Raw genomic sequence first — 13,989 nt, 5'->3', positions numbered from 1 at the left:
AAATAACAACAACAACAAAAAACCCTTGTTATAAACAAATCACAAATTTTGGATTAAGCTCACAATAGAAAACATATCGAAGCAAGTATAAAAAGGAAAAAGAAAAGACTATAAAGTTGCAACATCTGAAAAACCAGACACAGAAGATTTTCATCCTGCACAGGAAGCGCTTAGAGGAGCAGTCCCACTGTTTGCACATGGCAGCTCATTCACCTGTCTGATTGCAGCACCAGGCTCTTCCCTAGGACTCCAGACCCACCTGGACCCTCACATGGCGGCTCAGACACCCCATGAGAGGTGGGCACACACCGTCAGTGACATGACTTGGTAGCACCATCCTTAAGACAGTAATTACCATCAAAAAACCAGAACTGCCTGACACCCGCATGGCAAACCGAACACCTCTGCCTGGGCTGCTGCAAAGACAACAGCTGGGTTTGGACAAATTTGTCCCGAACTATGTTCCTTTCTCTCTCTCTCTCTCTCTCTCTTTTTTTCTCATTGTGCTGAACCCTAATACCCTAATCATACAAATTGGGAGGTCAGGTTAACATCAGCCTTAGTATTGTGACTCAGACCCAAGTAGCTAGAGATTTTGGAAGCACAATCTGGCAAAAGCTTTCATATCCCTACTAAAATTAATTCCGAAATGTAGGTAAATTATGTAAAATAGGAACAACAATTTTTTTTAAAAAAAAAAAGTCACACAGAATTTTTTAGCTGCTTATCTGGAACTATCTGGAATAGTGTGGTTCAAAATCAAAACCACTTTTTACCTTTTAAATTTGAAACAGACTGGATTTGAAGTTCACAGCATCCTTTACACAAGTATTTCTACATAAACTTTAGCAAGTCCACCAACACACTATGCCAGTTATCCTTGTGCTCTTGCTTCCAGTTTGTTTTCCATCAGTTCCCAAAGAATGGCAGGAGAAAATGACTTTTTAAGGCATTAAACTTAAATTCTCTCTCAAAGATGGGAGTAAACGGAACATTTCACTGAATCTAAGGTTTTTGAAGTCACCAGCATCCTGACATACAATTGCTAAAGTGCCCTTGATGTAATGCAAAAGCATAATGTGTTAAAACACAACAACAAAACACCTACATACTGGGAATTTCCTGGTTCTCTCCAACCTTAAAGGCTGTCCAGCACCTTACCAAAATAAATAAATACATAAATAAAAATAAAAATCAGGCATCTCAGTAGACTGGTAACTACTTCTTGTTTTAGGATTTACTTTCAGCTCCAACAGCTTCACACATTCCAAGCCCCTGAGGGCTGGCACACAATGAGATGAAATAATTACTACAGAAAAGAAAGTTTCCCTTTTCTTTTAGCATAGTCTTAAATAGTCAGATAGGAAGAAATACGCTGGCCCGGAAGGGAGCAGAACAAGCCAACTCTAGATATTGGCATAGCAGTGAGGAAATAAGTGATGAGGGAATTGTGTGTTTTATTTTTTATGAATTATCTTAAACAGAAAGTTTTGTTTATTCCATGCACGCACACACACACACACACACACACACACACGTTACAGAGCTTTTCAGCTCTGCGTCCCAACACAGGAGTGGTGTCTGCCCTGCTAAGGATAGAGAAAAGGTCAAGCAGAGAGGAGCAGACCCTTTTATTTCCCCTTCTGCAGAGATTAGCTTGGTTAATCAACACTACTTCAATCAGACCTTGCCAGTTAGTAATTAAACTTTGTTAGACCACAGATGTTTACCGACACAAATAAAACCCGCAAGCAGACAGGTTATCACTTGCATTTGCTAGATTCCCACACCCCATCCAGAGGAAACAGATACAGGAACAGAACAATTTCTATGTAGGAAGCATTATTCACTGTGTGAGCAGCATGTGTTTTCAGGATAACTTGTTAAATATATACATGCACATTTATTTTTATATATTAAAAATATGTAAGTGAGGAGAGTTCATATTTTAAGATGTGTTTAAAGACACTAAACAGATACAATTAACACTGCTTGGCTACACTTTAGATAGCCTGGAGATGAAAGCGAATGCTGACGAAACAAAGTTTCCACGTAGCTAATTCATATGTGTTTTTAAATTCCCAAACTCAAGAGATAATGTGAGTACAAGCTCACCAATGTGTTTGATGAATTGTAATCCTCCGTTAACTTATCTGAAAGAGACAGATACAAACAAAGTTATAAATTATTTGCAGATGCAGCAGTACTGGGGAGAGAAGAGAGGAAAAAAACTCCCTTTGGAAGGTGCTATATAGGGAGAATTGCCGCTCCCAAGTCCAGGCACTATCTTGCCTAATTTAAAACACTTTGGCAAGGGCAGCTGCCATAGATTCTCTCTGTAGAGAGCAAAAAAAAAAATCATACATATATGAGAGACATACTCTTTTGGGAGAGTGTCTCTCTCTCTCTGGTACCTACATGGGTACTGGATGCAACTACATTCCTAACCCCAGTCAGCTATGAACTTAATGAGCAAGCCTGACACTCAAATGGGGTACAGATGAACAGGGGAAAGGAATTTCTCATTTAGGCAGAAATCTGACCCTCTCCTTCCCAGCTAGAGCCTAAACTCCATGGCCAAAAGTTTTGAATAGTTCTTCAAACTTAAAATCCCTGAAGTCTCTGAAGTTGTGCTTTTGCCCAGTGTTATGATGACGCCAGGATCCAGCACACAAGCAATTCTTCTGCACGATGCACAAGCTGCTAAGTGTTCTCAAATCAGCCCAGGAAAAATTGGGCCTAGAGTTAGGCACCATTTCCTTTCAAAAGATACAACGACACCTTTATGCAAACTGTCCTCTCAAGGGACGATGCTACAACAGCTGTATCCAGACCATATGCAGGGTTTTCCTGCAAGGTTACAACAGCAGCAGAGAAATTTTGCACAGAAGAAACCAAGAAAGAAGAGCCTAGCAACAAGCTCCTCCTGTCAGGGTCCTTATACTCTTATTAGAGGCTCTCAGATACCTCCTGCTTTCACAGTCTGTTTGAAAAAGGCTGCTTCAGTCTCTCGTGACAGCCCCTCATTCATTATCTCGGGACACAGCAACGAGAATCACAGCTTGCAGCGTCTCTCAGGAAGGCCAGCCCAGGAACAAAATTAATCATTTCAAATTCAATTAAGCTTGAGAGAATTGAAGGCTATTTTTAAAGGTTTCTGACTTTCTGGGGTTGTTCTCCTGGAGTGATCTGTAAGTTGGATCTCATTCAGAGTCCCTGCACCTCGAGGCAGTTTTCGGGAGCAAATGAAGTAAAAAAGGAACTCCCCAGAACAAGCTGACACCTGGCAGATAAGGGAGTAGAAAATTCTGCAAACAAGCGCAGGGGCCCAAATCCCTGCTGCAGTAGGGTGGAATTTCCCAGAGCACCACCTGGGAGCGAATGTTGTCGTCCATCTGTATATGCAAAATCTTTTCAACAGGGTTAGAAAAAGCTACTCTGCTAAATCACCAGCTAAGACACTGCAGCTAGTCTGAGACCTGCATGACATTCAGAATCAGCCACCAAAACTGCCTGGAATAATAACCAAGGACTCCACTAGTTAACTGGTGGGTTTCTTGTCCTATTACTCAGGCAATATGGGGAGAATTTGCATTTTTATCCCTGTAGACTTCCTGAGTAACACCAGCTCTGGTGATACACCTCCATCCCCTTCGAAGAGTCAGAGTAGGGGAAAAGAGTTTGAGCAAGGAAGAGTTAGATTTGACAAGGTAAAGGAGTGGTGACTGCAGGAATTCTCCAACAGGCAGATAATCCATACAGACAGAAGACCCCAGACCTCTGCAGCTTTGATTTATAGGGGAATCCAGCCAGCAGCTATCAAGTATCTAGCAGCTGAGCAGTATTCTTCAATCACAGCACATGGGGAGCAGAGAAACCTCTCCCAAAGCACTCATGAAGCAACATCCACACCCAGACAAAAACTGAAGCTGGTGCAAAATCTAGATGCCTTTTCTCTCCAGAGATTTTCATGACCGGGACACAACACTAGGACTCCGGAATCTGCTTTCCAGATACTGGGTGCAAGCTTCAAAAAATGTATTTTGGTATTTAGCTAGTTGACCGATATCCTCCTTCACAGCTCTGCTGGGCATCAGGATTAATGGAAGAGCATCTTAAAGGAAAAGGGACACTGAGCAGCCAGGGAATCTCACTCATTTTTTTTTTTTTTTTGAGAAGATGAATCTACTTGTTGATTAAACAAAATATGCACATGACTCTTATGACATATGCAATGACCCTAATGAAAAGCTGGACGAAGTAGATGCACGAGGTGATCACCACATACCTGTGAAGCTCATGTACTTTTGGCTGTTGGAGATCTTCTTGGAGTTGTAGAACTCCAACACATCCAGCACTGCCTGGGGGTTCTTCTTCTGCTCTGACTTGGTGATGTTGGACGTCTGCAGCAAACGGGCCCATTGCTCCGGCATTCCCTGTCGAGGACGTACAGTGTTAGCCCACGGTCGGCCTAATGTGGTTCACGGCACACATACCTGCCACGTTAGTCCTGCCACACTGTTTCTGGGGTTACTTTTAGCGCTGTGAAGGAAATGGGGAGAAAAGAAGAGAGAAGAGGGGAAAGAAAGGCGGTGGGCCGAAACCTTCTCAACCTCTGTCTCTGTTAGAAGTCACACATATGCCATATATGGATAAACAAATGCAACTGTGATCACACAGCTCTGTGCAGGCTCCGGATCCCTTGAATACCAAAACTAAAGAGAAAGGAGCAGACCCAATGTTGTAGTTCAGGAAGAGTCTCAAGCAAAGAAGTCTTTGCGCACAAATACACACATATTTACATATATCCAGAAGTGACTAGAGAAGCAACATCCTATACAGCACCTAGTACAGTGGCTGTGCAACATTCATTCGAATCTTGTAGCACTAGAGTATTTTGAGTATTTTGGTAATAGTGGTTTGGGGCCTGCTGCAACGAGAGCTAGGAGATCAACGATGTTAACTTCAAATACAGAGGTCAGAATTTCACTGCAGGCACATCATTTCTACCAAAATACATCTGGGGGATGATTTCACTTGTGACTTTCTTCACAAGCAAGATGGTGCAGATGAAGCAGCAGGTCACTGGGATCACGAAGTCACCTTCCCTGTTCAAAAGGGATGATGAATGCACCACTCAAAGGTAATGCCCAACTAGTACATCCAGGTTAACTTGGGCAAGTCTAAAGGTAAGATATGCAAAACATAACTGCACACATGATTCAGGCTAGCAAACCAAAGTCTCTGAAAAAGAAGTATATTAAAGACAGCTATAAATAGCTTGCTCAAACAACTTTTACCGCTGTTAAACCCTATCTTAGGATCAAATTAAGAAGAAAAATATGATGAAATGTAATGCTGCCTCCCTAATAATCGGGATGTCAATTAAGAAAAAAAAAAAGCATAGAATTACCTGCCATTTAGCCTAAGGAGAGCGCACATACATTCTGGCATGAACAGGTATGCACAGCTGACTGTCTCCCAAAGCGAAGCTCTCAGAGCTCCACTGGGAGGATACAGACTACGCTGTAACTCCAATCCAACGCTAGAAAGCAAGTGGAAAGGAGGAGAAGGGACGGAGATAGACCATGTTTTTGTCCATGTCAGCCAAAAAACAGGAAAGGGGAAGTTTGCTGGCAGCCTAAGCTCCTGGGATGTGCCAAGTTTGACAAACAGTCTCTCAGCAGAAATTAGTGGGTAGGTCTCTACAGATGTGTTTCAGAGGAGATCAAACTAGCTGATGGCAATAGTCTTTCTGGCATTGTTGTATGAAAGATTAATAAGCCCTGGCTCCTCCCAACGATAAGCAAAACCACATGATTCTCTTTTCCTCCAAATCACTTACAGTGAACTCTCCTGTGACTGCATCAAACCCCACATGAATCGTGTGCTCAAAGTCTGAAGGGAGGGAGATCTCTGGCCGCTCTTTCTCTTTCTTTTTATTGGCTAGAAGAGAGAAAAAAAAAAGAAAAGAAAAAAAAAAAGAAAAGAAAAAGAAAAAATTAAGATCTCTGTGACAGCCTGCAATTTACCTACCCAACCATATCCCACTTTTGCCAGTCACAGGATTACAATCTGAGTCAGATGTACAGCAAGTTAAAAACCAATATTCACCTCATTTGAGTCAATGAACAACAAAAAAAATCAGAGTCCTAGAGCACAAATATAAGACAAGACAAAACAAACTGACATTTTAGGTAAGCTAAGTACCAACTGACAGAGCTAGACTCAATAGCACAGGCGCTATCCACCTAAAACACCCACTCAAACATATGTGGGTCTGAGTCAAAAGCACTACTGTGGAAGTAAGTGGAGCCATGGAGTTTTGGACACGTGTTTTATTTGTTTTTAAGCAATATATGAAAAGATCTTAAAAAATACATGCTGTTAATGTCCACTCACCTCTCACGATAGAGGGGGCAAAATTAACTACAAATACTGTTTATAAATTAACTTCCTCCACCCTACGCCATCAAAACAGAGTTTGTAAAGAAAAACAAATAAAATGTGTGCTTCTGTACGAGATACAACCTCATACAAGCAAGGGTTATAAATGGGTTACATCCCATTTATGCAATCTCCTGCTCAAGGAATGACCTAAGCATGGTTTTAATAATGAGCTTTGAACATTCAGCAAAAAGAGTGCAGAATCTGGCAGGTGAGGAGCAGAAGTCAGGACAAAACAGGAAAGGAAAAAAAAATCAAAACAGATACACCCTTAAAATTTCATGATTATCATTCAGCACACATTAAAGACTCCACCTTCCTTTTAATACGTATTATACTCAAGAAATTGAGATCATTTTAAGGAAGAACTGCATTCTACTCATACTTGCTGCTGTTTGCAGTTATAAAATAAACAGTGAGGAGAAGATGACTAAATCACTTGTGTTTCCCAGCTGCCATCTTTTGTATCTAAGTCCAAATAAAAGTTGTTTTATAGTTGACATTTCCCAGTGCACTTTTGGCAACATGAATGCCAAAAAACAGGTATTTCAGAAACCTGCATAGCTAACGCTCAATAATGCAATTATTTAAGACACTTCTCCTGGTCATGTGTGTGAAGATGCTGAGGGTTTCCCTCAGAGGACCAAATTCTGTTTTCTCCAGTGACAGCTCTGGCACTGCTCTCTATTTCTGGAGAAAGAGAAGACTCAGATGCCCAGTTTGGGACATGGAGGAAGATCATACTGTTTTCGATTCCCTCTTTCAAAGGGAATGGGGAAAAATAATCACAGAGGAGTGACTGAGTTGCCAAAGTAAGGAGGAGAGAAAACTGAAATACTAGAGGAGCCATCACCATGGGGGAAGCCAGAAGGAACCAGAAACACCTGCTGGTTAGCAGACACTGAGCATCTGCAACAGTGAGGCCAGCCAAAGGAGGAATAAGCAGCTGTATCTAGCAGGTACACAGCAAAAGCTGCAAGCCCTAAAAGGGAATGAAAAGCAAGAGGAAAAGAGAAGCTGAAAGATCTCTCAGAAGAACCAAACTGTATAGTCATGTCTACAGCATCAGTCGCATGCTCCAAGCCAAAGAGCAAGGTGTCAGCTCCAGTGCAGAAGTAGGCACCATGCAAGAGCGGTGCATGGACGGTGCATGCTTTCATGGTGTCCCGGACAACTGCAACATCCCTCAGTTGACTCAGATGTACTCCCAAAAAGAGTTCTAAAATGGTAATGAGCACTAACTTGCTATCGAGAAGTCAAAACATCTTTCGGTTTCTACATTCAGACTTCCTGAGCATCCTGGTGCACACCCCAAGTCCTAGCAACCTTCTCTGCGATCAACCGTTCCAGCATCCATTCAGCCAGCAAACTGAACTGACTTCTGACTCCAAACTCATTCAAACCAGAAGACTGCGGCCTGAGCGAGTCTCAGTTACACAAAGCACTAAAAACTGTTCTGGAAGGATTAAGCAAGGTAATGGCCTCTTGCCACGTTAGCAATCCAGGTGTCTGTCCATATTTGACACGCAGGTAGAGTTTAAGCACTAGCCTACACTATACTTCAGAAAAAGGAACAGATTTTCTGCACTTACGAATTATGCTGTTGTCATACCCTAAAGCAGTTAACACTCTCCTCATTACCTTATAATGTTCTACAATCATATCCCACCACTCTTTAACCCTCTGCATTTCTCCTTATTCCCCTTGGGAGAGCTACTACAGCTTTGCGCTAAAAATCACTCTTCCTTAGCTATAATGCTGCAGCGGGCGAAACCTTAATTACTCTGTGTATTTTTTTAAACCTGACTGCCACACTCAGGGTTTTATAGCACCCAGCTGAATACACACCATCATCTGAATCCCCACAAAGTCAGCATATAAATTCAAAAGTATTCCTTCAGGTTTTTCACAAGACAATGAAGTTCAGAAGCTTTTGATCCAAAATCTGACAGATCTAAAAGCCTAAACATATTAAAACATTAATAATATAATTGCTTTTTGTAGTAAGTATTTGTTATAGTAGGACGCATGAGCTAAAAAGAATTAGAGAGACAGGCACTCCCAACCTGACTTAACACTTAATCCTTCTCTACAGTCATATTAGCCTTGCAATGAGTCAAAAAATCCTAAAGAATCTTAAATAAAAGATAAATAAATACAAATCAAATACCTGTTTAAGAAGGCCTCCCTACCACCAAGTGCATTATTCGCACAAATATCTTACCACTTTCACATTCAAAAGGTAACAGGTTTGACTCATTGCTACAATAGCTTCTCAGGAGGCTTCCTCACGATGCTCTGGCAACGTAAGGCACAATTTCCAACAGCAAAGTGAGCCAGAAAGCCCACCCTAAAGCTTCTGAGATGAGAAAGGTTTTTTCCACCAGCGGTCGGCCAAGCTCAGAGGAGCTAAGTGTGGCATGCTGCAAGCTAAAGCCTGATTCCTGTCCCCGAAGAGGACACCCATTAGGCTACAACCACAAAAATCTGAGTGCCTGCAACTCGTTTTGAAAGCAACACACAGATGCAGAGCTCCCATGGTTTCAATCCACCTCATATCAGGCCAATAGGCATTTAAATACCAGATTTGGGGTTTAGCCTGAGATAGATGAAACCAGGATACCAACTCACAGCCTAGTTTAGCCAATGGAGCAGGAGAAAGAAGTCTAGCAGGGGGACATAGATAAACAGAAGTGCGCACATCCTGCATGTAGCAGGGCCAGCGTTTAGACCCACGTGTACTTCGCACCACAGCTCTGCTCGTGCACAGTTGGGCACAAAAAAAAACACGTTCTAAAGTATCATCAGTTGGACCTAGACCATAAACAGCTCCAGGCTCACCTACCAGTGCTTCCATATTCTCGCATAAAATTCAAATTCAGATTAATAAATGCATCTCCCTTAGGCAGCTCGTCCAGCACGTGTCAAAAAAGTTTTTCTCAGCACACTCCAAGAATCTCCGGGATCATCTGCACCCTGCAGCATTGCCCTCCAGCAGATGTTCAAGTGCCCCATGAGGATCAGGGCCTGTGATCGTGAGTCATGAGATGGCATTCTTGAGTCTCCACTGAGAACCTCCCATTCGTGACCTGTAGTGGACACCCCCAGCATGTCTCCCCCTTTTTGGCCTCCTCCCCAGTCTCGACCCTTAAGCTCCCAACAGGTCTCACCTGCTTCACAGCAGAACTTCACATACGTGAGCTGTTTCTTTGCATAAAGCACAACCCCTGCACAACCTTCCCCACCTATCCTTCACAGAGTCTTGCTCAGTCGTGAGACATATCCCAGCACATCTCCACGATCGCATTAGAACTGCAGCTCACCAGTTCCATGTGGGTTTCCTCCTCTATCTCCCACAACACGCGCACTTGTACGCAGGCAATTCAGATGGGCATCCAGTCAGCCCGCTCTCCTAAGGCAAATAGCAGAGCCTTCTCTGCTGCACTGTCCCATCTGTCCTACCTCCAATTTCCTACTCTCCCAAGTATCTGCAGGCTTTGGTGTCTATCCTCAGATGAATATAGTTTAAAGCCCTCCCAGATCAGCAAACCTGCTGGCAAAGATGGTCTTGCCCTATTTTGCCAGGTAGGTCCCATCTCTCCCTAGGAGTAGAGAAGGGTCCTATAGTCACCGAAACCAAAGCCTTGCTCACAGCAGCACTTCGATGCTTTTGTGGTACTATGCAGGACTGAAAAATAACTGTCATCAACTCTGACCTCCAGCAGTATTCCCTGCACAACTGCCTGGAGTGAAGAGCTGCCACTTCTACAAAGGAATTGACAGCATCACTTCAGCAGCTATCAGGCTACAGTTTAGAAGCCCAGGTCCACATTCAGTGGCTAAGTTAGCTCTTGAATATTTTGGATTTTTGCAGTCCTTTTGCAAGTGCAACACAGAGGTTAAGTGCCAAACACTGGCTTCTTCAGGTTACAGCAAGCACTCATCTAGCCCACATCCCATGCACACATCTCATGAATACATCTCTGTTCGTCCCAGTGGATGAACAGAGCAAGAATATGAGACAAGCATACAGTGATCTTACTGTGACCAATCCATAGGTCATGGATTTCCCTAAATTAGTCCGCTCTGATCGAATGGAAGAAACTCTCCTTGTCAAACCAACAAACCACATCCAAAGCGCTTGAGGTACAAAAGAAAAAGACGCTGTCTGAACACCTGGGAAGTTTACTAACAACAGCTAAGCAGCTGCAGGCACTGGGAATTTAGTTGTTATCCTAAGATTAGAAGAAGTTTTCATTAGGTGAAAAACAGCCAATCCAAAGTGAAGGTGACAGTATTTAAGGCATTTTTTTGCTCAACAGGAGTTAGAGGACAGGAGCAACCCTTCCAGCTTGGGCAGGTGTACTGCAACAGAAGGCTCTGCTGGGCTTGGCTAAACAAGTCTCTCATGTCTTGAAGCATCTGCCATGTTGGCCTATCTTCAGTGAACACAGGCATCTTAAAATCAGTGGCAGCCTGTCTATTGGTCTTACATGAGCTGTTCATTTTTGCAACTCTCCTTGAAGATACAGCTCAAGCTAGCATTTCAGGCTATGTTTCTTTTAATCTCTTCTAACTTTCAGGCAATTTATTTGCTTTCTGCAACTGTTGACACTAAAGATTTAAGAAGCATACTCCTTTAAATAAACCAATCAAAAAATTCTACAACTCTTTAGGATTAATACTCAAACCAGCAAGTTCTAACCCAGGTCCTACGAACTTTTAACATAGAGTTTATGGACTCTGCATTGCAGGTCAAAATTTGTGTTCGAAAACAACTCAAAGTTGCAAAAGGTATTAGATGTTTAATAATGAACGCTGTAATATTCACCATGTAGTAAAGAAAGTTCCCCCAGAACCCTGCCTCTCTTGATTACTTAAATCAGTGGAATTATCACTCCAATTAGTCTTCTTGTTAATAATAATAAAAAAAAGAATTAAGGAGATAGCTTCCCTCATGAAGGTCATGAAATGGAAGATAACTAGACTTCACTTCAGTTATCCAGTGTCCAAAAAGCTGATGCATTAGAAAGAGGAACACCAAAAATAGGTCAGATATAAAAAGAAACCTCAGGTTAGAGATTGTTTTTTTTTTCTTACATCACTTCAAATGATTCACATGATAGATATATTTTTAAAAATATCCTGATCCTAAAAATTAGAATTGCACAGACAGTTCACAGTTCTTATCCCCATTTCTATCTGTTATAGTCCCTATAACAGAAGAAAATTCCTTTGGTTCCCAGGAAACATGCAAGAATTTACAGTGAGAGATCATTCTTAACAGTAAGTAGACAACGTCTGAACCAAACTCTAAAATAGAGTAAGATGAGAAATTACATCTTTGACTGTAAGCTTTTCATAACAGAGCGTGTAGTATCATATGACAGACCTGGCAGGAATTGTTAGACATACTTGACCCAAAATTTTCTGCTGCTCAGAACCAAAAAAAAAGAAAAAATCTCCCCTCTCCCCTTTGATGGAATTGCCCATGGCCACCATTATACCTACTACAAGCCAGTTAGGTTAAACATTTAAATGACTTTCCAAGATCATTAAGGATAAATCAGGGTGGGAGAGGGAACAGCTACTCCCTAGTTTCAGGGATGTGGTTAAATACATACATACATACATATACATATATATATATATATACACACATACATACATACATATACACATATATCTCCACACACACACACACACATATATATGTGTGTGTGTGTATATATACATAAAGAAGAAGGTAATTGTGGCAGGACTAATTATTAGGAAAACAGAACTACAGCCGACAGCTCACGTTCCCCAAAATGATTGAGACAGTTGCATATGAAAAAAAAGTGAGCCATCTTCTAAAAACTGAACCATGATTAAATGTCAGGTTTTTAACTAAGGTCGTTCTGAGCAACACACAGCAAGAAGGTTTATAAGAACAGTCAAAATACTGTACTTTTATCGCCTGGTAAAATAGATCGGTAAAATCGGTCTCTCTTTTTCTTTTCTTCCGGGTTGGGAGGCAAAGGTTTTGAGCCATGGTTTAAAGTCCCAGCATCTTTGCTCCCTGATCCAATCATAGTGCTGGTATTTCTCATCGGAGGAGCAGGCGGTTTGTCTTCTGTTTCAACTCCATTATTAGACATCTTCAGTTGTAGAAGCCTTTACTAGGAATAAGAAGAAGAAAATAAAAATAAGTAGTCTTTTTTTTTTACTAGATTCACATACTGTCAGATAAACCACATGTAAGTATTTGCAGGTTACGCTAACTCCAGACTAGCTCACAACCCTGTATCAACATAGACCAGGTACCAACCCAACCAATTTCACTCAAGTTCAAGTACTTCTGCTAACAAGACCACATTTAAGTGTTTGAGTTATTGATTATTGTGAAACACTTATTTTAGGACACAACCTATTCTCTAATAATTCCATGGAGCAGAAATAGATGGGGGAACACAGCAGATATCTGAGAAGAGCCAGTCAAATGCCTAAGCTAATAAGGCCTCCCAGATCCATGCTAGTTTCACTCAGAACTGTATCAAACATTTTGCATCAGGCTCCAGAACATACAGTAACATGATAAACAAACATGATGCAGAGAGGCCCAGGCTAGTTTGCACCCAAAGAGCTTAGATGCAGCAGGTTCAGATTAGCTCTGGCTCCATTGCTGCCTAAAAAACGGTCGAATTGTTTCAGCAGCAGACCCGGTCAGGAGGCAGCACGGCTGTATTCATGTCATCTCAGATGCAGCACTTCACTGCACCCATGCTGGCCTTGGCAACAGCACCCTCAAAGTACAATTCAAAGAGCCAGGTACAGCCAGAAAGCTGACTGTACTTTGTTCTGTTGCAAGGGTCAAATAAAACTGAATCCCCAACATACATGTTAATCCTTAAACAAATAATCCTTGCTGCATAAAACTGGAGAAGTTCTTGCACAGGGTTATTCTGCAATGACTAGCTTGTTCCACCCAAATGAGATCAGCGTTCCTCCAGAGGCAGCCTGACTGCAGCGAGATCCTTCTGGAAATGGAAAATCGTTTGCACTAAGCTTTCAAAAGACAGTTGAGAGTTAAGGATAGAACAAACAGCAAAGCAAGAACAACTTTAGTTCGGGTAGAAGAGGAGTTAAACAGCTTTCCAAATTCCACTAGCAGTGTGGAAAGATGTTTCATTCGGGAAGAACTATTTGAAGGCAGAAACTCCAAAGTGTCCTACTCTGTGCAAGTCGGGTTACAAAGCCGCTGGCCTCCTGGAACCGCTTTGCCGTAAGGTGGACTCAGAGGGACAGCACTGGAGAGGACTTTAATACTCTGGGTCACACTTCAAGCAGATCCCATGACCACAGAAGTCTTGGGCTAAAACACTGATGTTCGGCATAACCGTCAAGATTCAGACTCAGGCGCACTCTTCTCTGGAGCGTACCAATTCCCCCGGCTGCATGCGGTAAAGAAAGGTAAATGCTGACTGCAGAAGGCACTCAAGAGCATGTTTATTAGCCTTTGCTGAAAGCAACGGTTCCCTAGGTGTTGCTTGCCAAGTCATG

General features: G+C 42.1%; 1 protein-coding gene across 3 annotated transcripts in view; it reads right to left on the bottom strand.

The window, feature by feature from the left end:
• PAK1 (p21 (RAC1) activated kinase 1) overlaps positions 1 to 13,989 on the bottom strand; it is a 71,303-nt gene that overhangs the window by 20,048 nt on the left and 37,266 nt on the right. For 2 of the 3 annotated variants that reach the window (XM_062578224.1, XM_062578231.1), the window contains exons 2-5: positions 12,398 to 12,608; positions 5,846 to 5,946; positions 4,289 to 4,436; positions 2,116 to 2,153 (exon numbers count right to left, since the gene is read on the bottom strand). In XM_062578224.1, the coding sequence (XP_062434208.1) occupies positions 2,116 to 2,153; positions 4,289 to 4,436; positions 5,846 to 5,946; positions 12,398 to 12,587 (477 nt within the window). In that variant the 5' untranslated portion in view covers positions 12,588 to 12,608. The remainder of the gene's footprint in view (positions 1 to 2,115; positions 2,154 to 4,288; positions 4,437 to 5,845; positions 5,947 to 12,397; positions 12,609 to 13,989) is intronic. The other variant, XM_062578214.1, reaches the window with a different exon arrangement.

This window comes from Rhea pennata, chromosome 1, assembly GCF_028389875.1.
Source record: "Rhea pennata isolate bPtePen1 chromosome 1, bPtePen1.pri, whole genome shotgun sequence".
Lineage (NCBI taxonomy): Eukaryota > Metazoa > Chordata > Aves > Rheiformes > Rheidae > Rhea > Rhea pennata.
The sequence above is the reverse complement of the archived record's forward strand: the minus strand, read 5'-3'. Positions and strand labels throughout refer to the sequence as shown.